The sequence below is a fragment of the Cuculus canorus genome, chromosome 19, assembly GCF_017976375.1.
Source record: "Cuculus canorus isolate bCucCan1 chromosome 19, bCucCan1.pri, whole genome shotgun sequence".
NCBI classification, from domain to species: Eukaryota; Metazoa; Chordata; class Aves; order Cuculiformes; family Cuculidae; genus Cuculus; species Cuculus canorus.
Window position 1 is genome coordinate 2,311,046 of NC_071419.1, and position 24,447 is coordinate 2,335,492.

General features: G+C 46.9%; 1 protein-coding gene across 4 annotated transcripts; it reads right to left on the reverse strand.

Moving 5' to 3' along the window:
- Nucleotides 1-195: 195 nt before the first annotated feature.
- Nucleotides 196-24,334, reverse strand: GSN (gelsolin). Of its 4 annotated transcripts, none has more exons than XM_054083931.1 (17): nucleotides 24,207-24,334; nucleotides 11,547-11,748; nucleotides 10,169-10,323; nucleotides 8,783-8,944; nucleotides 8,402-8,551; nucleotides 8,037-8,126; nucleotides 6,862-6,994; nucleotides 6,345-6,433; nucleotides 5,955-6,170; nucleotides 5,020-5,153; nucleotides 4,143-4,233; nucleotides 3,558-3,728; nucleotides 2,722-2,896; nucleotides 2,316-2,440; nucleotides 1,733-1,810; nucleotides 1,026-1,086; nucleotides 196-570 (listed from the first exon to the last, which is right to left on the reverse strand). In XM_054083931.1, the coding sequence occupies exons 2-17, from the start codon at nucleotides 11,737-11,739 to the stop codon at nucleotides 401-403; spliced, it is 2,193 nt and encodes a 730-aa protein (XP_053939906.1). In that variant the 5' UTR covers nucleotides 11,740-11,748; nucleotides 24,207-24,334; the 3' UTR covers nucleotides 196-400. The 4 variants fall into 4 exon arrangements, with proteins under 4 accessions (XP_053939906.1, XP_053939907.1, XP_053939905.1 ...); XM_054083932.1 differs by having other exon boundaries at nucleotides 24,298-24,320; XM_054083930.1 differs by lacking the exon at nucleotides 24,207-24,334 and adding an exon at nucleotides 23,730-23,777.
- Between the last annotated feature and the right edge of the window lie 113 nt (nucleotides 24,335-24,447).

The following is a 24,447-nucleotide window of genomic DNA, read 5'->3' on the forward strand; positions in this document are numbered from 1 at the left end:
GGCAAGGGGAAAGCAAAACAATCCCCAAGCCTCAAAAGTCATTTCTGTAGCCGTTTAGTTAAAAAGTGCACGTGCAAAAGACGGCACAAAGCTGGTTTCATTTTCCAAGGTGTATTTGTTTCAAGCCAGTTCAAATGTGGAATTGACAGGTTCTGTTTAATGTTTCCTCCTTAGCAACAAACCCCACCATTTCCGTTCTTCACATATTCCATACAAGCTTTATTGTATTAAATATAATCAAAGCAAGGAGTAGGGGCAATGACTGGTCATGATTGTTTTTGGTAATTATTGCACAGCTAATTGGCTATTAACATCACTGCCTCGTTAACATGCATCCTGCAGGAGGAAGTAGCTTGTGAAGGCACTAAACTTGCTCCATTTAAAAAGGAGTACTTGTTCCTTAGACATCTACATCTGCCATTGCTCGCTGTAGGGGATCAATGGACCAGTAGTCGTCATCCCAGCCCAGGAACCAGCCGGAGAAGGTGGGCGGCTCAAACCCTTGCTTAACCACTGTGACCGGCGTTCTCTTGTCTCGGCTGGCCGGATCGGTCTCAATGTACCGCTTGGCTGTGAACACACAAGGAGGAGATTGCATAGAGCACAAGCTTAGGGAGCAGCTTAATAGTAGCTAAAAGGGTGCTAGAGATATAATTTCTGATTGTTCATTTAAAACAACACAGAAGTTCTCGCTCTGCTTTTCTTTACACCTGGTGGCAGACTGGCACTTGTTTGTCAATAACTGCCATTAAGATTGTCCAACACCGTAACGCAGCGGCAGCTTATGCCTGTTCAGCCACACAGGGATGCTTTCCCACTGCTGGGGCTGAGCACGGTACGGCGGAATGCTGCAGCTCTCTCTACAGAGCCCAGGGATCCTCCCTTCCTGAGAGATGTGATCTCTGATCACAACACTGAACTTCATGTTGTGATTAAGACACGTTTCTCAGTGTATTAAATTCCCTGCCTTATAGTCAGTGGGAAAACAAAACTCAGTGAGTCGGGAGAGGAACGTGTGACGTTACCAGATTTCAGTGCCTCAGTCTTTTCTTCTTCCTGGGCATCCTTCCCAATCCATACAAAGACCTAAAGGTAAAAAACCCACATGAAATATTTCCGCAACAGACCATTTCTTTATGAAGGGAAGGAGAACTCAGATAAAGGCTCAGTGAACAGCGTGTGACACAGAACAGGAACACACTTGGGTTGGTGTGCCGGGATTGCTGACCTATGTTGGCTAAAGCTATCAGCAGGTAAAGAGCAGCTTTTTGACTGTGTTTTATCTGCAGGAATTCTAGATAAACAAACAAATCAGACACTAGCTGAACATGAGGAAAAACCAGCAGATGTCTGAATATTGTTACATGAAACATACAAAATTCATCTCTCAGTTGCCTTTTGGCATATTTATGCACAGTCTGTTATTGAAAAATAGCAGAAAACGTGTCAGTGTCTTAAACTGTTGAATCCTAACAGTGGTTCGCAGTCCTGTCCAGCATACACACAGCCTGTTCTCTCCAGCCCTCAAAGTCGCCAAAGCAGAAGGACACCAGCTCTTTCCTCAAGCTCAGGTTTAAGTTTTCTCAGCGTCACCAGTGAGGCAATTTGTTCTCAGCCCTGAAGGTGACTCTAAAATACCATAACTCTTCCAGCTATTGCAGTCTGGGATTCAATCCAGAGCCAATCTGTGCCCATTCTTTGCTTCCCTCATCCCTAGCGAAATGTGACATACCTGATCCCATGTGTCAAGGAGCATCACGTCATCTGTCGCAAGGTCATCCTGAGTCAGATCTCCAGGAACTTCTTCAATCTGCAAAACACAAGGTTAAAAGATGAATGCAGACTTAAAGCACCATTGTACCTTCAGAGGAGAGCTCCAGCTCACAGAGGTGCTGGTTTCACTTCATGTCAGTGAGATGTGTTAAACTAGACCCTAGCGAGGTGTTTGACCATGGCTATGTCAGAGCCACTCACAGACCATAGAACACAAAATCAGTCTCTATCTCCCAGGTCCAAGACTGGTAATGCTGCTTCTTTTTCACTCTAAAGAGCCACAAGTTAAAATTTGAGGAGCCTCAATGCTGGTTGTTAACCAGGGCAGGACCAGTTTGATGCTTCAGCACGTTGCTGCACTGACACAACAGCATGAGCTGCTGTCTCTGTGGAAAAACGGTGCTGATGCTTTCCTGGAGGGAACACTGAAGAAAGAGAAGGTCCAACAGCCTATTGGCTGGCTCAGAGCACACCAGGACAGAGTTTCTTGCAGCACTGTCAGTCGCATGTTGAATTAATTGACTGTCATCTTCAATACTCACAGTGAAACGTCCGCTCTTGTTGGAGCACGCAAAAAGACGAGGGGGGTGAGCATCCATCTTCTTGTCCTTCAGCCGGGGAGAGGTGCGGTATGGAGCTTTTCCACCCAAAGCTGCCCAGAAATTATCTGAAATGGAGAAAGAGACACTGATCCTTCAACTGATCATGGAAACTGCAGTGGCGGCATGGTCTGAGTAGCACTGCAAGCCCTTTTCTGGGTCAAAAAGTTCCAAAGGCCTACAAACATAAGCATGCTGTTAAACGTGATAAGGGCACTTTGGAGAAGCCCCTCTGTGCCCATGTCCATACTTCCTTGTTCTAGGAGACAGGGGAAAAAATCCATGAAATAATTACTGAGAACGTGCAGCCACACAGAAATGATCTCGGACTCCCCTGCGCCTCCCTCACCTGGCTCTCTGCCCTCAGAAACTTCTACTGCGCGAGCTCCCAGTGTCTTCAGCAGCTCCTGTGCTCCCGACTTCTCAGTATCACTGGCTCCTTGGCCAACCCAAAGGTAGGCAGCAGAGGGAGTTTTCAGGACAAAGGCATCATTGGAGTTCAGCTGACTGGCAGTAGGATCCAGCTGAAACGAAAGAATGTGTCAAATGGAATTGTCCTCTACACAGACCCCTTTATTTCAAACTAAAAATCAGTCCCTGTTGCTGAATAAACAGCAAACGAGACTTTCCATACAAGTAGGTAAGATTGTAAGATACATTGCATGTTTGCCTGTAGCTAAGTGATAAGTTAGACTTAATCATAGGAGAAAAATAAACAAGCGTGTGTTTCTGTGTGTAACCTACAGATACACCTGGCCTACGGCAGGAGCGCTTGGATCTGGCACATTTACAGCTGTTACAGTTGGGACAGGAAATGCAACAACTTGCTGGGAAGGGAGCAGAGTCTCTGCTGCTGAGGCTGAGCCATCATGGACACGATTTCCTCTCCGCCATGAAGGACGTGCCATCCTGAAGCCAGACACTCAGGATGTTACTGCCCACGTAAAGCCTCATGTGTAGCTCTTGAATAGGATTTAGTTTCTCTTGGGGTTGCACTGGGGTTTTTGTGTGCATCTTCGTTCAATGGAGCATGAGAAAAGAGGAATTTCTTAATAGTTGGTAAAGTTTTCAAAGGGTGTTTCAGTTAAGCCACAAAGCTCAGTTTCACCACCCGTTCTGCTGAAAAGGATCCCGTTCCCACCATAACCTGTGCACACAATGCGCAAGCTGACTCTTCCCACGTACCTCTACTGCTCTGGTAGCTCCCGAGGTGCTGGATCGGACCTGGAACAGCCGCGTTGCTGCGGGTGCTGTCTGGCCTCCCTCCCTGGAGGTTCCACCCTTGTAAACAATCAAGGGCTTTCCACCAAACATGCTCATCAGATGAGGGGGCTCTTTTCCTTGCACAACTCGTTTCTAGAGAAAAAGAAGCCTGCTGTCAGTTTTAAGCAGCTGCTGAAGAATAGCACATGATATACTCCGAATGGCCTTTCCAAACATCTTTCCAGCTGGAATAGTCCTATAGCACCAAAATGGTCATGGGAGCTTCGCTCTTCCCTCCTGCACAAAATGAGACCAGTGTTTAAACTGAGCTCTCACAACTGCTATTTCATTTTAACTGGTGAGTGATCCTTTTGGCATAGAGGTAGCATATAACAGCTGTAAAATCCTCCTGTCTCACATGGACTGCTTATCAAACTTGCTTGTGCAACAGTGGGAGCGTAGGCGAGGCACAGAGCTGCCTCCTAACACCTACGCCACAGCAGGAGGCTGCCACTATGCGACTGGCTTTCTCCACTGTAAACTGGTATCATATGTTTGGTTTTTTACCTGCACAGGGCTGCCTCCCAGCTCCTCATCCAGCTGCACTGAGAGGAATGCAGAGGTTGTAATTTCATCTTGAGTAGAATCTGCGCCCTGCCTGAAAGACAAGGCAAAATCCAAGTTTTATTTCTAGCCCTTTCCCTACCCCTCACGTTACAGACATCAACAAGAGGTAAGAGAAACTTTTGGTACCGAATCTCTGCAGAATATCATTCAACACAAAGGAGAAATTCACTGTCCTGTATCCTAATATAGTAATTACAGAGGGAGCTAGGAACATTTTCTAGCTAATAAGCACAGATTCTTTAGTATCTCCACGCCCATCTCCCATGATCTTCCTAGCAGCTGGTTTAAAAACCACACCTTTTGGTACTGGCACCAGGAACTACGTGTGCAGCCTCTGTACACGCAGTCTCCTTCCTGGTTTCAGCTTGCCTGCGCCCTCCCTGCTTCCTGATGAGTGAGAATCAGACCACAGTGTGGCTGCCTGCTGAACAACTCTTCTTCAAGGATGTGGTCTGGGAACGGGCATCCAAGCCACCAGCCAAGCTGGCAGAATATCGAAAGTTAGAGTGGTCTCCATGGATGTAGGATCTCTGCAAAAATAACTAGAGTTCAAAGAATGGAGTATCTACTACTGGGTGTGGGAGAGAAGAAGAAAAAAAAGTGCTAGCATCGTGATTTCCCCCATTGTTCCACTTCAAACAAAACATTCCAGACATCTGGTAGTGTTTTGTTTGCAAGGGAAGCCTACCCAGGGTGAAATTTTATCCTGCAAAGATCCTCAGTAAGTGTGAACCAGCAGTGATCCATTTTCAAAGACGTGGACTCTCAGCCTCACAGCCTCAGTGTCTCCTGACTCGCATCAGGAAACTTCTCTTACCAAGTGTAAATGATCTGTCCCTGCTTGCCAGCGTGCTGGTAGTTGTACAAGATGATATAGCTGTCCCCTCCGTAGAACTGGCCATACGTCGAAGGATCCACCGGCACTTTCTCTGAGCCTTCTATTCTCCAAATCTAGAGCAGGAGAGGAGCAGAAATAGTCCGAGTTCAGTGGGTCAGCAGAAACAGCAGACTTCCCTGGTGGAGCGCCTGTTGAGTTGTTCTTCCCAAAGCGAGCCTCGCTGAACGAGCAGCCCTGCAGCCCCACCTGCTGGGAAAAGCCTGGCATTCCACAGCCTGCAGCCAAGCCTGGAGGCACGGTCAGCTCATCCTGCCGTGAGCTCCCAAACCGTGATCAGATCCAGCCAGAACCACTGGAGAAAATGTGAGTCAGGCTACCAGCACCACCGGCGCTGATGCCCTTGCTGCACCCGACACAATCATGTCCATTTCTCGCGGTCAGATGGTCAGGAATTGAGCTTTTACTGGAGACTTTTAAAAGTCTAACATTAGCCAGGACAGCTGTGTGCTTTCAGGCAGTTCTCAGTGCCTTCAAGCCCACCTCCACCACTGCTTCTATGCGCACATTCAAGCCCCCAGGTGCATGACATCAGCGCTCTGAGACAATCACCCATCACACATGATGGCAACAGCTGAAATAACAGGGAGCAGGAGGAAATAGGATGAAGTCTGGGTCCGCACTGGCTGGGGAAGCATTGTCCCCAGGGAAATTTTGGGGTCGAAATTAACAGCTCATCTACACCACTCAGCTGCAGGGCTCTCAAGACCCTGCTGGTATTTCTGGTGTTAAAAATTCCCCCAGCACTTACAAAACTGAATTCTCAGGCCTCCATTCGTCTTGCTGCTGTTGCAGGAATGCTACCAAGTAACGAAGAATTCTGGAAACCTTTCCAAAGTGATTCTGACACTGCTCACCTGTTTCCTGCCCGAGCCATCATCCTCCATGCCGTGCTGGGCAGCCATGGCCTTGGAGGTGTGCAGAGTGGCAGCATCGAAAGGAACCTTCTCAATCTTGGCAACGTGACCAGAAACGTAAGCTTGTCCCAGTCCTTCTGTCTGGTCCCTGTCCCGCCAGTTCTTGAAGAATTGCTTGAATAAAGGTGTCTCGCCACCCTCCGGGAGGACTTGGACCTGGAACACAAGAGCCAGCCAATCAGGAGCAGCCTTGTCCCCATCCCACGCCGCTCCCGCTCTGGCTGCTCCTTTCTTCATGTGAGCCCTGCTTTCAGGCGGACAGGGAATTGCCTGATACAGCTCCTCTGAGAGCTGCGTGGTGTCGGGGGTTGGTGGGCTGCACAGCCTTACCTGGGTGTGCTTCGGATAACCCATCTTATCAATGAACTCAGTAGCTGTTTTCAGTGCTGCCTTCTTCTCTTCAGAGTTGGCATTTTTGCCTTTAACAAAAACAGAGAGAAGTCAACTTTAAAAGACAAGAAACTGTCCCAGGTACTTCCACCTTTTGTAACAGCAGAGGGGCCCAGCCTTCCAGCCAGATGATGCCAAACAGAAAATGACAATTGTTCGATCTCTTTCATGCTTTTTGTGATGGCTGAGAGAGCACAATTGCCTTTCTACTTACGATATTTATTTTTAATTCCTGGTTCCCAGGACCCTTCCTTTAATTCTCTACACTGAAGACCCCATCCCTGATATTTCAGCTGAGAGTGCTTTTCTGAGACTGCTACTGCTATCTGGACTTGCCCTGAAAAGCATCACCACCCCCAAATGTACACTGTCCTAAGCGGCTTGAAACAAACGGGGATTGGCAACAGGATGAAGATCCAATGCACGCACAGCAGCTTCGCCTGCATCTCTATGGTACCTTTCCAGACAAAGATCTTCCCATCTGTGCCGTGGTCCAGAATGAAGCAGTCATCTGTACCCAGGGCTGCCTGGGAGAAGGGGTTCTCATCTGCCACCAGGGAAACTGCCATGTTCCCAGCCCCGTTGGAGACCTGTGATAACACAGCATGGAGATGAGATAAGGCATCGTCTGTTCCCCTCCAGCCTCATGGCGGCAGTCCAAAACTCAGGGACTGGAAGGGAAACACATTTGAAATCACTGGCTGCTTCAGGCACTATTGTTTTTCGAACAGGAGACCTTTGGCACAGTAACAGTATGACAAAACATTTACACTTACTCTGAAGATTTCGAGTACTTCTAGCGCAGCAGATGCTGCTGGGACCAAAGAAGGATGGATTCAAAATGACAAATATCCTTGGTGCACAAGCAGCAAAGAAATACCTTCTAAAGCAAACCCTCTGCTCCGAGAACTGGAACGGGCAGTCCTGTTAACTGGGAATAGGCCTCCCTGTGTCAAGTGGGTTTGCCTGAATTCCTGCACTCACTTAGGGAGCTCTGAGCAACCTGATTGAGTTGAATACGTCCCTGTTCCTGCAGTGAGGCTGGCCTGGATGACCTGTAAAGGTCCCTTCCAACCCAAACCATTCTATGGTTCTATATAAAGGTCCACATTACAAACCATCCTGGCAGATATTCACCACAGCACTACCAGAGACCTCTGAGAGAAGATTCCTCCCAAAGAGTCTTGGGCATTCTCCTCCAGTTACACTCGCTGATGACAAATGTCACCTTTCAAATCATTGCTGCTTCATGCGCAGTAGATGTAGAAAGGGGTAGATCTCCTGGTTCTCAGGCTCACTACTTCTAGATCTTTCCTGTCATCTTCCTAACACAAAGCTTGATAACACAAAGGAAAATGCTTTTTTCCCATTCTTTTCACATTCTGCCTGTCCCGCCAAAATTCCTGGGAAGTCCCAGCTGTCTCGCTACAGTCAGAAGTGATGACAAAGACAACAGAAAGCATGCGAGTAAGCAGCATAAGCAACCAAGGTTCATACATTAAACTTCATGGAAAGCTAACAGCAGTAGGACTCAGCTCAGCTCCTCCCTGCTATTCCAGCTCCATCTAATTGCACAAAGATCACTCCATTCTCCACGAGGATATTTGTCAGCGTCCATCTGTTTCTTGTTACCTTGTAGAGTTTAGCCAGCTTTCTGTTGGTTGTATCAGCTTTGGTGTCATCAGAAGCTCCTGGTGGCAAATCGGGCTTTGGTCCCAGGACCTGTGAGAAAGCAAAAGCATTTCCAGTCAATCCAAGGGAATCTCTGTTCCCCAGATGTTCCAGCCACAAGAGCAAGTAGAGGAAACTTCTAGATCAATAACAGTGAAAATACATTCTGATGTCCCAGCTATGCAGAGGACCAAGTCTGCATTGAATTGAGTCTTTATACCACTAACACTTCTATGCAAAGACAGACACTACTGCGCCTGCCTACCCATCCCGCCCCTTCTTCCACACACTGCCCTTCCCACAGAGAAACAGGTAAAGTGAACAACCTGAAGCATTTCCTCTCGCTCTGCTCCTTCCTCTGAAACATAGACCTTGGCACGACCATTCCGCTCATTGTCCCGAATTCCCTTGGCCAGCACAGTGGCCTTAAGTCGTTCTTGGCGGTTGCTGTTGGAGCCACACCACTGGAAGATGTTCTGGAGGAAAGAAAAAGAACATAAAGCAGTCAGAGCGTAACAATCGCCTCTCTAGACAAGACAGCAGCACAGCTGAGACTTAATATGTCAAGAGTCTGTCTATGCGAGGTTTTGGAACACCCAACACTTGAGATACCTTCCACAGCGTGGGGGAAAAAATCCCTTCGTGACCTAATCAGATGTCTCCTGCCCCTTAAAGTCTGCTAAACCTGTCTTTTACATGGTACTTACACTGCCCAGGTCAAGGATGAAACAGTCCCCTCTGTTGAAGCTGTCCCAGGTCACAGGGACCTCCGTCGCTCGGACCGTTCGCCTGCCTTTGACTTGCAGAAGCCTCTGCACCGTTACTTCATTGGGAACCACATGTCTAAAGCCAGACGCCACGCCACCAGCCTAAGGGAAAAATGAGGAAACAGCAGTTCATGTGTGTGCTGTGGCTTCAGAAAATGAAAGTCCTACTGATTTGCTATCAGTGAGCAGGTTTTGCCTCTCACAGAAAAAGAGGGGCAGCAGCAGCAGCTTGCAGAGAGATGTAGTTTGCCCAGGCTGAGCTCCTGTATAGCACACATCTATGGGTACATTCCAGCTACCGGCTCCTACAGCGCCCGAGGGACGCAGATAAAATACAGGTGGAGATCTCCAAATCTGTAGAAGATCAACGTAAGTTGAGGCACAACACGATTTTGACTGGTGGAGTAAAGAGTGTATTTCCCTGTGTATTATATATCCTGCCTACCAGAAATCATCCCAGCCTCAGGAATCACTTCTCTGCTGATACAGAGATATTTGTAATTACTTATCAGTGTAGGCCATGGGACTAATGCCAGTTATCCTCAAAAAAAAGCACAACCAAATTCAAATGAATGAAAATAACAAATGAGTGTGAAATAAAGAAAGTCTTAGACGTGAAGAAATGTAAGCACTTTGCAAACATTTGACCTGGTATCTCTTTCCTTATGCCACTGGATTCCTAACAAGCTATCATTCCTGGCTGTATGCTTCTACTTCTTCTATTCCACCTTATCACACTGGCATTGTCCCAGTTTAGCTCACTGCCCTGGCTCAGCCGGCAGCTGAACTGGGCAGTTGTATCCCATTCCCTGACCCCAAAGGGAAAGCATTAGCTCAAACAAGCACAGGCTTGGGAACGCAACTCCCACTACGATCCGTCTACTTTACCAAACATTACGCATGCTAAGGAGGTGGGCCAAGCACACAAAAAGACTGGAAAGATCAAACTCTTGTTATGTAAGTGGGGAGAAATTAAATCTACTGGGTAGGCGTTTCCCATTAACTCAGATTGCTGTTTCTTAAACTCACTCCAGACGTCTTGGGACTGTTCTTTCCTCTGCTTCTCAAAGAAAAACAAAACCTTGAGTCCTAAAATGTCCTGGGGCTTTGCTTGTGTATTATTAATTCAGCCAAAGCTCTCCCACCGGGATCTGCTGTTCTCCACCCTGTCAGTTCCAACTCATTGAAAACATCTGGTTGAGAATGGTTTTTAAGCAACTGGAAAAAGCAAAATTCTCGTTCTTCTGAGAATTGGGTAGTGGGCAGGTTGCCATTCCTCGCAAACTTGATTCAGCCTTGTAGTATAAAGACCCAGCCATCACTTACCTTGTACTTGATGCCGGATTTGAAGTACCCCAGGAAAGTTGAGGACTCGTGGCCCTGCACTTCGCGATGCTGGACCGCCTTCCCCTGCAGGTAGTCATCCATCTGCACCGTGAATATGGCAGCTGCCCCACGCTCATCCTGAGAGCTTTCATCTCCTAAGAAAGGAAAAGGCAACAGCTTGGAGGGAATGTAGGGTTTCTGCCTCTACATTCAGCTGCGCGATAGCACCAGGGAGAAAGCAGATGGCTGGGAAGTTTCGTATCCAGGAAAGTCTGCAGAGCAATCACATCCAAACTTTTCTAACAAAGACCCCCCACAGCAGTAGAAATTGTGTATTTTCCTGTCAGGCTTACAATGCCACCATAGCTGCTGCAGCCCCACTGCCTCATAGCTGCCTCTTTGATAAGTATCATTCCCTTTTCCTTTGCTATTTCACCTTGTCCTGGAAAGAAACTGGCTATGGAGCAAACACACAGAGAGATGAACCTGCAGGAGGACATTACCAGGCTTTAGGAAGGCTGTGGATACTCGTGAGGCACCAGTACCCCAGCAATTCCCAGTTCCTCAGCCTCTCTGGAACTTTTTGGTGGGGAAAACCTATAGATGGATGGCTGACACAACAAGCCATTACACAAGTATCTCACACAACTTTAACAGTGATGCTGTCACAGTGTCTCGGGTTTGCAGGATGCAGAAGAAGTCTTGCCATGCTACTCAGTGACATCTGCTGCAGAAGGGCAGCTTAGGGGTCTGAACTTCAGGGGGAAAACATCCCCCTCACTGAGACAGGACGATAACAATGAACCTTCACCTTTTCAAAGAGAAAGGATTTCAGCCACCCCGTCCACCTGAGATCATATCTTCTCTGTGAGCCTCTGGAGAACAGGGACTTACGCTGTTATATGGACAAAAAAAAAACTATTTCTGGACACAGAGAAGCCTGTAGTCCCTGCTGAAGAAATCATTTCAAATATTTAAGATCAGCAGCACCATACGAGCTGAAAGAGGGGCGATTGAGATGAGACCTTAGGAAGGAATGTTTTCCTGTGAGGGTGGGGAGGCCCTGGCCCAGGGTGCCCAGAGAAGCTGCAGCTGCCCCATCCCTGGAGGTGTTCAAGGCCAGGCTGGATGGGGTTTGAGCCCCGTGATGCAGTGGGAGGTGTCCCTGCCCATGGCAGGGGGTGGGACTGGATGGGCTTTAACGTCCCTTCCGACCCAAACTATTCTGTGATTCTATGCACCCAAAATTAGATGCTCACCAAACTGCCAGTTCTATTTTCCCTTTCCTGGAGTAACAGTGGGGAAGGCTGGCATAGAGAGAGGATCAAGAGTTTGCTTTGGGCTCCCAGCTCGGAAGGGTCACTCCCCTCGGACTTACCTAACCAGAAATGCAGGTCGTACTGGAGGTTCCCACTCCGCTGTTTGATGGTGTTCAGCACCAGATAGGAATCTCCCGTGAAGAAGTCTCCATACAGATTTTTTGGCACTGGTACCAAATCAAATTTCTCAATTCTCCAAATCTGAAGGCCAGGTTCCTTCCCAGCCTTCAAAAACTCAGCGTGTTCCACCATGCTGACAGGCTGGGGGCGAGACAGAGAGCATCGTTCACTATGCACAATACATGGAAGCACATTTCTAAACTATATTGCTTCTGATCTCTTAACTGTCATTCCAGGCAACAGTGGAAGTTTCCTTTTTTTCTCTTGTACTAAATTTTGAAGGAAAAAGAAAAAAGGGGGAGGCGAGGGTATCTCTCAACTGACCACTGTTAATTTTTACTTCTAATCACCTCTACTTCCTGGCTTACTCCTGACTCACTCTTTCCTAGACTCACTCTTCTCTCATTTCTGTCTATATCTCCTGATCTTACTCTACATATTTTCTTTACTAATTTCTAGTCTTTCCATACGGCACACAAGTGACAGACTGATCCTCTTACTGACTATCCTTTTCTATAAACGCTGCGTGGAATTGATGATCTTGGAGGTCTTTTCCAACCTTAATTATTCTATCATTCTATGTTCAATACTGTAGGAAATAGACCCCTTTTAACTACAGACATTGTACATTTTGCACAAACACTCTTTACAGTTTTCCTTAACCCCGTGTTAGCTTATCCTGCTCTTTCTGTCACACTAATACAATGTGTTAACAACATGTAATCAATTCTTTTAACCAACGTAACAAATGCTTTTCTACAGTATAAACACTATATTATGGTATAAAAGAATTTACTTTGGTAATACTGAAAGGGAGAGAAGCATTTTGGTTGCATTGAGAAAGGTTTGTCCCGTTTTGCAGCATGCCTTTGAATGGTATCAGACGACGGAAGGAAAAATTAAAAAGTTATATTAGAAGCATCCAGGATTTTGACAGAGAAGACAGTTCACAGTAACTGATGGACAAAAGTACAACACACTCAGCTTTCAAGACAGAAATAAAGAATGTTACAAACTAGAAAGCAAAATAGCAAGTGAGATACCGAAATGATTCCTAAGCTAAACTCAGATAACAAAGAGAGAAAACAATAGATTTTATCCTCATGATTCCAGTCAGCCTGACTTTGTTTCTCCCAAATTCCTGCTATAAAATTGGACACAATCCTTACAAAAAGTTCAAAGAGAGTGTGACTCTCATAAATAATTGGAAAACAGAAGTTTTTCCATGTTTAATTGTGATGTTAATCACTTACCACAGCTGAAAGCACAACAGCTGCTGTAACAACATATCCAAGCCCTGCGACAGACATGGAGCTCACACAGTTCAGCTGCAGGGCCAGAGTGCAAAAAACGGCAAGAAAAAGAGAACTGCCACCCTGTTTGCCCATTTCTAACAGCTCATGGGCTTCTCCCTTCTTCTGCAGAAGCTGCAGGGCGTCCCAGCTCCCTCCTCCTCCTGCTGCTGGTAAAGATGAACCACAGAAGCCAATCTTTTATCAGGGACAAACACACCCACCCCCTCCGCAATACAGGGGCGTAACGTGTTTGTGCAAACAGTCCTCTTGGAAGTCTGTGAGACTCCTTCAGCCACTTAGAGATGCTTAATCCCAACAGGCAATAACTTCAAACAATATGTTATCCATTACAGCCAACAGCGCGACCACGTTGAAACAAGCCAAATATCTCACCATAAGGCCAATGAGGGAGGAAGAAATTAAGAGACATCAGCCACAGAGGCAACATTTTGTCAGCTGAAAACTGCAAATAAATGGAAAGTCAATGAGACGCAGAGGAACAGAGAGGCTGTTCCAGCTGGCAAGGGCTGCAGAGGAAGAGATTTGAGAGATGAGAAACACAGAGAAGCACTGAAGGGATACAACTGGATAACCTAAGGATGGAGGGAACACACCCTCATCTTTCTGCCAGAGGAGCAAGATGCAAAATTCAGCATAGGCTTTGCGTGTCTCACGCCTGAACGCAATCTCCGCACGAGCTGAGCTGCTATCAGAGCAATACAGCCTGGAGGAGTCTGAGACGTGTATTTGAACTCATCTGTCAGCAAAAGTGCATTGGCAGCCTGGGAGGTGACACAAGATAACGCAGTCATTTCATATCCAGGTATTACTGAGGGTGCAAGACCCCATGACAGGAATATTCAATTCAATGGAATTAAAACGTAGTATGGCTGATGGTATCAAACCAATGACTGCCGTCAGTAAAGAGCTCCCTTTTCCAGCTGCCTCACACTGCAGCAAGCTAGTCTGTCCCATTTCCCATGTGTTTGCAGTAAGTAAACTGTGCAGAAAGAATTGTAACCCACTTTCCTCTGCAGCATCCCAGGAACAGAGCGGCACTACTAGTCTGGAGGTGGGAGCAGCAGTGTTTGCGATGAAGCATCTGCCGAACACTGTCCAGGGATGCACAGAGACCTGCCTCAGACACTCTGTCCGGTACATGGCTATGAATATTCTGGAAGGTCAGACAAGGATGCTGGGAGGAATGTAACTAATGCCTGCTGGTCACTCTTTTGCTCTTAACACAGCCAGAAATGAATTTACAGGCAGTCTGAGGTTCCCACTTGCAGAATCTCTCAAAAGATGCTTAAGTAAGGGGCCAAATCCACTTCCCACAGAAGTCCACAACAAAGCTTCCATAAGGGAAAGATTAGACCCACTTTGTGCTTTCCCCACTCTCCAGGAGAATGTTTTTTTTATTCTCATCAGAGCATACTGCTTCGCTGTTGTTCAAGCAAATCCATTTTGTTTTGTAAAGTCCCCTTGGCAAACTCTGATTTAGTTAACGCGCCTCTGAAATTTCACTGGAAAGCCTCAAACTGCAATAGGTAATAAAAACAATGTCTCAGTCTTGCTGGTATTTCTGATCTCTGTGAAGGAAGTTCAGAGTGTCAGAGGTCTAAGACCCAGCGAAAAAAATGCTGGATCCCTGACTCTGAGGAAGCCAGCTGCAAAAGCTTTCTGCAGCTGCAGCATTCCCAAATCAAGATGACTGGATTGCATAACATTCGAGAGAGACGGGTCCCTTCCAAATGGAAAAATACTTCCATGAAAGTAAATGTAAAAATAATATACCTGCATAGGGGCATACTTGGCCAGGCTTCACAGACTGAAGGTGAAAAGAGCCAGGATAATCTTTGTCCCAGTTCAGGGTACATTCTAATCTGCAGATATGCTCATAAGTATATACGATATTTTGGAAAAACAATTCATTTGGTCTTCTAATTAACCTGCCATTTAATAAGTTTTGCCCTCAGTCCAAATCTACATTGCTAGAGAAGCCGTGGCTGCCCGATCCCTGGAGGGGTTCCAGGTCAGGTTGGATGGGGCTTGGAGCCCCTGATCCAGCGGGAGGTGTCCCTGCCCATGGCAGGGGTGGGACTGGGTGGGCTTTGAGGTCCCTTCCAACCCAAACCATTCTGTGATTCTACAATTGCCAATCAGTTGCAGAATGTAAATATAGGCCAAAGAGGGAAAGAGGGCAACAAAAAATACATTCTATATTACACCATTCTTTGGTTAAAAGAAATCTGAAGCATGTCGGAAGGGAATAAGCGGAATACACCCCAGCAGCTGGTGTGGTTTATCATTCCTGTCAGAAATGTGGTGTTGTTAAATCAAGCCACAGAACTCTGTGCTCTAGATGTTTCATTGAAGGGATGTGCCAGAGGCGATTGCCAGAACCCTGTCGGGAAGGATGTCCTGCTGGAGACATGGGAAAAAGGCGCATTTCAAGCTGATGGTAAATAAAACCATCCAGCTTAGTCACAGAAAGGCTGCTATGCAGAGCCAATACCTTATGCCAAGGAAAGTTATTTAAGGAAAACAAGGTCTGGAATACAGGATTTCAGTGCAGATGGATCACCTAAATGACACTTGGCTGCACAGTGATAAAAATAAGAACATAAGAAGCCCAATGATTTGAGCAAACAGTGGAAGACAACAATGTCTTATGGTGTCCAGATGCGCAGTTAGCACATCACGACACGCCTAGTGGGGAAAGGTGTATAACAGAGCCCAGCCTACAGAAATCATTGCAGGGTGAAGAGGAGACACATTTAGAGTGAGTACATGAAACAGGGAGACTCAGAGGTCTGGTCACTACATTAACAGCAGCCTGGGTTAAAATGAACCATGTCTGTTGGGGTGAGGAGGCTTATTCTTTCAGCTTTTCAGTACTTAAAGGGGGCTTATAGGATAGATGGGGGAAAACTTCTTAGCAGGGCCTGTAGCACTAGGACAAGGGGTAAATGGTTTTAAAATAAAAGAAGGGAAGTTTAGACCAGATGAGGAAGAAATTTTTCACACTGAGGATGGTGAAACACTGGCCCAGGTTGCCCAGAGAGGTGGTGGCTGCCCCATTTCTGGAAACTTTCAAGGTCACGTTGGATGAGGCTTTGAGCAACCTGATCTGGTTAAAGACATCCCTGCTCCTGCAAGGCGTTGACTGGATGGACTGTAAAGGTCCCTTCCAACCCAAATCGTTCTATGATTCTTTGATTTTCCTGTCTCACAATGCATCAGAAGAGAACTCTGTCTTCCCTACACGCAGAAAAACACCAATAGCCTGATCTCCTCGCAGCTTTTATTCAGGAACCAGCCACTTGCAAGATAAAATGAGCATTTTGTTTGGAGCTCAAATTAACTCACAGATGTGCATGCCCACAAACATAGCAAGGACTTACCTGCCCAGGGCTGCTCAGGAAAGCTTGGCTGAGCTAAACGGGAGCGTGAAACAAGTGGTGGACGGTCAGATCACCATGTGGTTGTTCTCATTCACCGCGCTAGTGCCTGGTTCATGATAGGTTCGGTTAATTTGTCTAAACTTGCTGCATAAACAAAGCCCACGCAGACAGGTCTGCAGCCAACACCACGTTGCACCACAGCGTATCTAAACCACCTGCTGCTTACTGCTGCAACAACTTCTGCATTTCTAGGTGGAAAAGGCTGTGGTTTTTATTAACATAGAACACTTACAAAGCATCAAACTAATTTGCAAATACAGATGGAATTTCTGAAAAAATAGGAAGAAGAGTAAATCTTAGTGGAGTCTGCATCCACACAACATTCACGCTGCAAAAATGCTTCTTGTGCACCAATCCTTTTTGTACCCTGGGGGCAAAGAGCTGCATTTCTACCCAGCTGATTCTCTCTTTCCCTCTATTAATTTGCCAAAAATTTCCAGGAGAATACAGACTGCGAAATAAAGAAATAGTAATGATAATATATCTCCTCAGGAAAAGAGAGACTCCCTTGTCTCACAGCATTCTAGACCTCCCGTATCAGATGCCAGAAGAGGTATATCGCCACTGTATTTCTGCTGCAACAACAGGAAAACTGTAAGTCACTGTGTTTTGCAAGCAGCAAAGTCGTACAGCCCTGCTAGAGTGATCAATCCCAAGGGAAATAACAGGTTGTACTTGTGACAGCAACACTCTCACAGTAAGGGCTGCGTTCTGCCCATCACTGTCTGAAATACTGACACTGAGGAATAAAACATACCACAAAGCATTATTTTACTTGCTTCAAGTTTATCTGTTTCTACACTCCCTGACTACCCATGCAGCTATTTCTTTTTCTCTCTGATGCTTTGCCAACCCATACAAACTTTGATGAATCTACAAAGATTATGAGAGCGAACACTACAGTCATTCAAGTTCCAACAATAAAAAACTCAAGACAGAATGCTGCAAAGAACAGAGAAAGGACGACAGTTCGGCACAGCATGAACAGCTGATGACAGTGCACACTGCAAACAGAAGTACTTGTCTACTCCTGTAGCCTCCTTGCCCAAGCAGTATACGTTATGACTAACTCTTTGGTAAGCCACTGAAAACAAATCTGGTGGGACTTCAGCTTTGCTGCCAAGGCAATAGGCATTGAAAAATACCCCTAATGAGAGATCAGATCTGTTTTCAGTCTCCAGACAGCCCTAAATTTGTACACCCATAAAACTAAAACCAACTCCTTTCCTTCCATCTCTTGAGGAACCGAGTAAACAAAGCTTGCTTCAGATTGGCATTGTCCATTCAGCAGCTCCCTCTCCATTTAAGATATGCATCTGATTCCAATAAGAACTCGGATCGACAGTCCCAGACACAAAATTCAGCATTATCTGTACAACTGGCAAGTGGGGTTTGCATTCACAAGTTAAAATTCCTACTAAACCACTTTAGCAAATTAGCATGCCCAGATGATTGGAGTCTTATTCACTTTTTCCAGCTGTTTGTTTGCATTATGAGTCATGTCAGCCCTATTCTGGTCTCTCTACCTTTTGAATACGATCCATTTTGTAAACACAGAGGGTTCAGCCCCATGCACCAGGGCTAAAACCTCCAGCACAGAGGCCTGAGTTCCTTCTCAGTTGCACTGATGTAAATCAGGAAGATTATTCCTTAGATGGAAGAAACCTTTGGAGAATATATAGGTCTCCCCTCTTGACACACACCCAGAGAAAATCTGCTGATACAAACAACCGTTTAAAAGCCCTGCCTTAGGAGCATATGTAAGAGCTGAATCATGCTCTTAAAAACACACAGCAGAGATAATTGTGGATCAGTGGAAACCACTGACAGCTTTCACTCAGCTGTGAGCAAAAATGGATCCTGAAATAGACTGGAACACAAATCATTGTTCAGTTCTGAAAACACATCTTGGAGGAATGCTTATGTAACCCATGAAACATAATCCAGCACATGAAAATATGACTACTATCCCACATTATGTCCCATAGAGAGTTCTAGTGGCGACAGCCAGAACACATAAAGCGAGACAGTGAAGACACAGGCAGTGAAGCCGCACCTGTGGCCAGGGCAGGGAAATGACACAGATGTTCCTCCTTCCATCACCAGTCCTGACTACGCACAGGGGAAGTGATCTGCAACTCTATGCAAAGTGGTTTTCCCCAAGAAGCAGCCAACAAATTCCTCTGCAGCAGAGATGCCTGTTCTATCCATTATCCAAAACCCAAAGAAGACAGAGCAATAAATTATTACTGGAGAAGAAGGGCTGGAAACCAGAAGAGGTGGCCTGAAATGTGTCCAAAAGGAAAGCACGAAACATGGCCTTGCACTGTGGTTGTGGTGTCAGACACAGGCGATGAGGTAACAGGATGGACAAGAAGCCAGTGCTGCACGTACAGCAAGGACAGGAGAAGTACATGCAAATATTAGGGTTAAGTACAAAAGATTTGCGAGCAAAAATCACGTAGATGAAGCATCTCACGCCACACCAATGCCACACAGGATGTCCAAGTCCTGCAGCAAACCCACCACGGGCCAGGCATTGCTTTGCTGCACTATGACCCGGGGTGACTGCAGGGAAACAGCGAGCTCCGGCCTTTTGAGTCAGCTCTGCACAGAATTTAGCTTTCCCTCTCAAAAACCTACACAGGAAACATGAAGCAACTTAGAATTAACAAATTAGTCCGGTTAATATACATTCAAAATAGAAGCGCTGTTTTTAGATGAGGAACAATGATGGGAACACGAGGCACAGCCAAGAGATGGAACCGATAGAGGGCTTTGGTCTTTGCCTTTACCTGCTGACTGACCTCCTGCTGCCACCAAAGCTTCCTCCAGCCCCGAGCACACACACCTGCAGCAGCTCTGCACAGGAGGGGACAGGCCTTGCCCATTTCCCATTAAGTGGTTTCCTTCACAAACACCTTCTTCTGAGTATAATAAATCAACCTGGAGATATGCAGAGTTACAAGAGTTCCCCTTCCCATTGGGCTATCAGTTCTCCAAGCACACATAGGTGTGGCCACGGCATTAATGGCTCTGGCTGGCAGGGACAGAACCTCCCTCAAAGGCTGTGTTCAGCTCCAGCTGCCAGTCTGCTCCCATCCCTGTGGCGTGCAGCCACGAGAGGGCAATGCCATAGACCAACAAGCTGAGATACTCCCTTCTTCCTCATTGCAAAGCGGTTGCAGCTCTGCCTCTGTGGATCAGAGGGGGTTTATTCTATTTTTAGCAGGATTCAGGCAGGCTTTGGCGCTCAGGAACCACAAGTGTTCTCAAAACAGGCAGACAGAAAGAAGGGAAAGTCCTAATGGTGATAGCTCTCATCGCAGCAGCCTCCATCCATACTGATGATTCATTTCCTCCAGTGTTATAAAGATGCTGTTTTGAGCTGTAGCTTTATTTTTACTGTGTGTGGAAATATTTGGTAAATAACATATGTTTAAACTTTGCTTTTGGATGGTGTCCCACTGACTGACTAGCTCCTAATACAGACAAAGAGTTGTTTCTCCCTCTCCCAGTAGTGAGGGGACATCAGCTGAGACCAGTTCCACCTCTTCAAGTTCTCAGTGAGAGGTGAAGGAAGGACAAAAGAGGAAGGGGAAGACAAAAAATACAGCCTGTAGTCAGAAAAAAAACACTTTGAAATGGGTAAAAAGAAAAGAAAATCCAAAACTTCAATTTCTATCTTCTAACCTTTCTACCCCAGTCACCATCACATCCCAATTTTGAGAAAAAAAACCAACAACCTGAATATCCTGAATATCATGACTGAAGATGCAGTTACAAGCAAAGTCCCAGACCAACCCAAAGTGGGAAAAAACAAACAGACAAATTAAAATGAAGGTTATTCTCCAAAAGGAAGTGTGCACAGGCAGAACTCCCCAGAACATCCAGCAAATCAACCACTCCAGCGCCTGTGGCACCACCGCTCCCTTAGCTGAGTGTCACTGATCCAGCAGGGCTGCTCCCGTCTGGCACCTTCAGGTTGCCAAGCACTCCAGGAAAAAGCTCCTGGAGCTCTATTTAACTTTGCAAACGCATCCTCAGTGGATCAGCAGAGATAAGTACTTGGCAGACCTGCTGGGAGTCAAATGCTCACTGTTACAGGCTGCTACTTCCTCTCCTAACTTTTCTGACCAAACTTTCCTTCATGGAGCAGGTGGGAAGCACTGGAAGCTGATACCTTATCAACGCAGTCTGACACGATTTCTCCTATGATGGATTTAACAGTGACAAACCATCACGCAGCTCTCTTCCCGAGCCCAGGATACACACCAGGATCAGCACTATGTACTCCGAGCGTCTCTGTATGGCAGCGGACATAGAAGGATCTGTGCTACCGGAGAAGCATCGCCGCTGTCACCAGGCAGGTACCAGCAGCGCGGCTGTACCTGGAGGATGAGTATATCAGTATGTGCACAAACCAGAGTCACACAGCAGTGCCAGACAACCAGCAGGAGCTCTGATGAATCTGCTCTGGCAGTTAGTGTGATTTTGCTATCAGGGAGCTGAAGATTGCAAGATGCAGTGTAAATATTGGAAATGTCTCAAGGTCTGCCATTTCCTGGGAAGCAGAGATGAGGCAGAAGCGTATCCTCTGAGATCCAGGCCTGGTGCAAGTAAAGTCTGCTCAGACACTCCTACCCCCACCTCCTTTACTTTTATTCTCCTTACTGTAGAAAAAACACAATCTTAATGCAACATTCAATTCAGGAAATGCCTGATTACGACAGTTTCTGACTACCAAAACTCACAAGCAGAGACGTAGAAAAACTGCCCCTGCACTTTTCCATGCTCTTCCTTTGCCTCAGCTGGCACGAAAGAGGAGACACCGATGGACCCGTGTGACAGCTTCTCTGCTCCCGTGTCCCCAGGACTGTGTCTGACTGCGTTCCCTTCCCACATTGCCATTGTTTCCTGGAGCCTCCGGCAGAAAAATGCTTCAAGCTGACAAAACAGAGTTTTCAGCTCAATAGCTGTGCACTATCCCCACCTAGAGAGTTTGCAGCTGTCATGGGGAAAAAAATCTAGCACAGCTCATAGCTGAGAACTCCACATTTATTGCTTTTATGGGAAAAGCATTAATCATCCAGAGCATTTTTTTCCAGTGTCTGAAGTGATTAATTAATAATAAAGAGACTGAAAAGACAAGGAGTTGAACTAGTGCTGTTAGAAGTAGAACAAATTACATGGCAGCAGTACATAAAGCGATAAGCTGCACAAAAAGAGGTAACTTGAGGTTTTATTCTTAACATAAAACCTCAGTGACTTTTGAAAGCCGCTGCACAAGAAGTCTTTTGAGTCTCGAGTTTGAAAAGATTCCAAAGACATCACAAGTAGGCATATAAAATAACAACATATTAATTTTTCTTCTCAGTTTAAATATCTAGAAGGGCTATCAAATACCTGGTTTGGAGAACCAGACAACCACTGATCAACAGAAACAACACGCTGCTTGTTACTGACAACTTGCCTATATCAGCATTTTCTGCCTTTTCATGTAAACCATTTGATACCAACCAGGCAGAGACACACCAAGAACTCGGTTACTCACACGACAACTCCGAAGTGCTGTGAAAGTGAAAAAAAGCGAAGAGCAGCTGCTTCTTGCTCGACAGTAGTCAGTTATTGCGCTCAAGCTACTTGATATCTGTGTTTAACCACGTTCTGCTTTACTGCAACCAATCTGCAACGACGTCACTTCAGCATATATTTAAAAAGAGAGTGAGGATTCTAAAGCAAAACTGGGAAATGGTTGATTCGTGGAGCTGCACATTCCTGTCCCAACACCCTCTTTCACATACACGCTACTGAGTAGCCACACTGATGTCCCAGACCAGAATTAAAATAGAAAGCTTGCATTTGTCAAGAGAGTTGAACCCAGATATAAATCCTGAGCAATAAAATACGTCACAGTGCTATTTTAAGAATGATTCGGTTCCCACTACAACTCTGTAGAACATCCAACCTACAACAAAAAGTTATTTTGGCTGAACACAGGGTGGAGGTAAGCTCGCTGGTGCCGCTTGTCCTGCAGAGAGGCTCGTGTCCCTCCTCTTCCCCAGCAGCCACACTCCCCCGGAGAGACACTGCTGACCACGCTACAAACTCAGCAAGTGCTGAAGCACGCACTAAAGAACATAATCTATCTCCAAATGCAGCCTCCTAATGGAAATGGTCGGGCAGCCAGTCTTTTAGCCAGAGCTGGCAGCAATGCCCCTCGGTAACATGATCAGATCCACGAAACTCGATTGAGGAATACTATCTGCATCCCCGCTTTGGTGATGAAAGGGACAAACTCAGAAACCTGTTGGACTTGTGCCTGGGAAATCAAAGTTGAGACTAGCAGTAACATTTTTGCTTGGTCATGCTATAGACATTCAGAAGTAGCCAAAGATTAATGGCTGGTTCAATTTCCCTAGTGTTTTCCCCACAGTATTGGAACTTCATCCAGCTGGAGAAAGCCTCCACTCCTCTGGGAGCAGGAGGCATTCTCCTGGGGACACTGCAGGTACTCGGCTCTCACTGAAGCAAACTGTGATCTAAACACCACGACAAACACTGGAAAATCCCCCCCTGTATTTAAAGACTTAACACTTCAGAACTTCCTGCTGAATTCTAGTGAAATCCATGCAGCTGGACTTCTCCCCGCTCCAGCAGACTTGTGATGGGGCTGACAGTAGAGATAACTAACACGCAGGGCTGGTGCATAAGCACAGAGGACAGAAGCGGTCTCACCATCCGCACCCTCTGGAGGCAAACAGGCAAGCTCAACCCGGAGCCTGGAACCACACCTGGAATACAAAGTGCGTGGCGGGCAGGGAGGCGGCTGTAACGCCTGCAGCAGCTTTCACGCAGAGCAGGTGTCCAACAGGGCTGACTTCTGATTTTCTCTAGTGCTACGAGTTAAACCTCGATCTCTTGCCTCTCTGGAGCAGGGACTATGGAACAAACTATCTCATGGACAAGACAAGAGAGGCTGCTTGGAATAGCCAGGGTTGTGCAAGACCTACTCCTAGGTACTCGGGTTTCACATCCAGACAAATGTTATTCAGAGTTCTGTAAAACAGTTTGAGAATCCCAAAGGATGACAGACTTGTCAGGAACCCCCACCCCCTCTGGCTCCGCAGCAGGACACCCTAAGCTGAGCCATGCCGTACCCCAGCAAAGGGAATTCTTTTGGTAATAAACTTGCATCATGCAGAAAGTTGATAGTGGGAAACGGAAATTGTAACAATCAGTAAGAAAAATAAGAGACTTGAGGGGAAAAAATGCTAGAGTCATCCTTGTTAGCAAAGTCGGATGTTTGACATCCAAAAGCAAATAACATTCCAAGCAGTTGTATTCAAAGGGATCTACTTACTAACGAGGCCTCCTTGAAACAAGTCATCCCCATAACTTTTTTTTTAAACCACTCTTCCTAGGAAACATTTTAAATACGATTTAAGTCTCTACATTTTTTGAATTTCTGTTCAAACAGAGCTTTCAAACATTCTTCCCGCAGGCAAAGGACAAAGCAAACAAAGCCCGGCTGTTCCCATCCCGAGACTGTATCCAGAGGCACCGGCAGGCACTGAGTGGGGAGAGGGGAAAGCGGAATGGGGAGAAGGGAGAAAGGAAGGGAGAGAGGGGGGACGGAGAGAGGAGAGGAAGGGAGAGAGAGTGGGGACGGAGAGAGGGGGGACGGCGACGCGGAGAGAGGGGGAGCCAAGAGACGAGAAGAGGCAAAAAAAGGAAAGGGGCAGAAGGGGAGAACGGGCGAGGGGAGTTCTGCCCCTCCTCCCCCGGCACCGCCCGACCCGCGGGGGTCCCGCGCCGAGCCCCGCGGGGTTTCTCTTACTCGGAGGCAGCGTCGAGCTGGATGCCGGCGGCAGGCAGGATGGCCGGGACCCAGCACCAGCCCCTCCCCGCGGAGCCCCCCCCGCCCGTACCTGCAGCCGCGGGGCCGGGGCAGCGCGGGGGCGGCACCGCCTGGGACCCGCCCCGACCCCGCCCCGGGGCGCGGCTGCGGCTGCACCGGCCCGAACGGCGCCTCGGGGCAGCGGCGGGGCTCCGGGCGGGCTGCACGGCGAGACCCGACA

What these genes read in the sequence shown, in the direction of transcription:
- GSN (XM_009569527.2), bottom strand. Translation starts at nt 12,995, where the DNA reads ATGGGCAAACAGGGTGGCAGTTCTCTTTTTCTTGCCGTTTTTTGCACT. An exon ending in TCATCCTTGACCTGGGCAGT is followed by an intron (nt 8,552 to 8,782) that starts GTAAGTACCATG and finishes TCTTTCCTCCAG; the next exon opens with AACATCTTCCAGTGGTGTGG. An exon ending in GTTATCCGAAGCACACCCAG is followed by an intron (nt 6,171 to 6,344) that starts GTAAGGCTGTGC and finishes CTTGTGTTCCAG; the next exon opens with GTCCAAGTCCTCCCGGAGGG.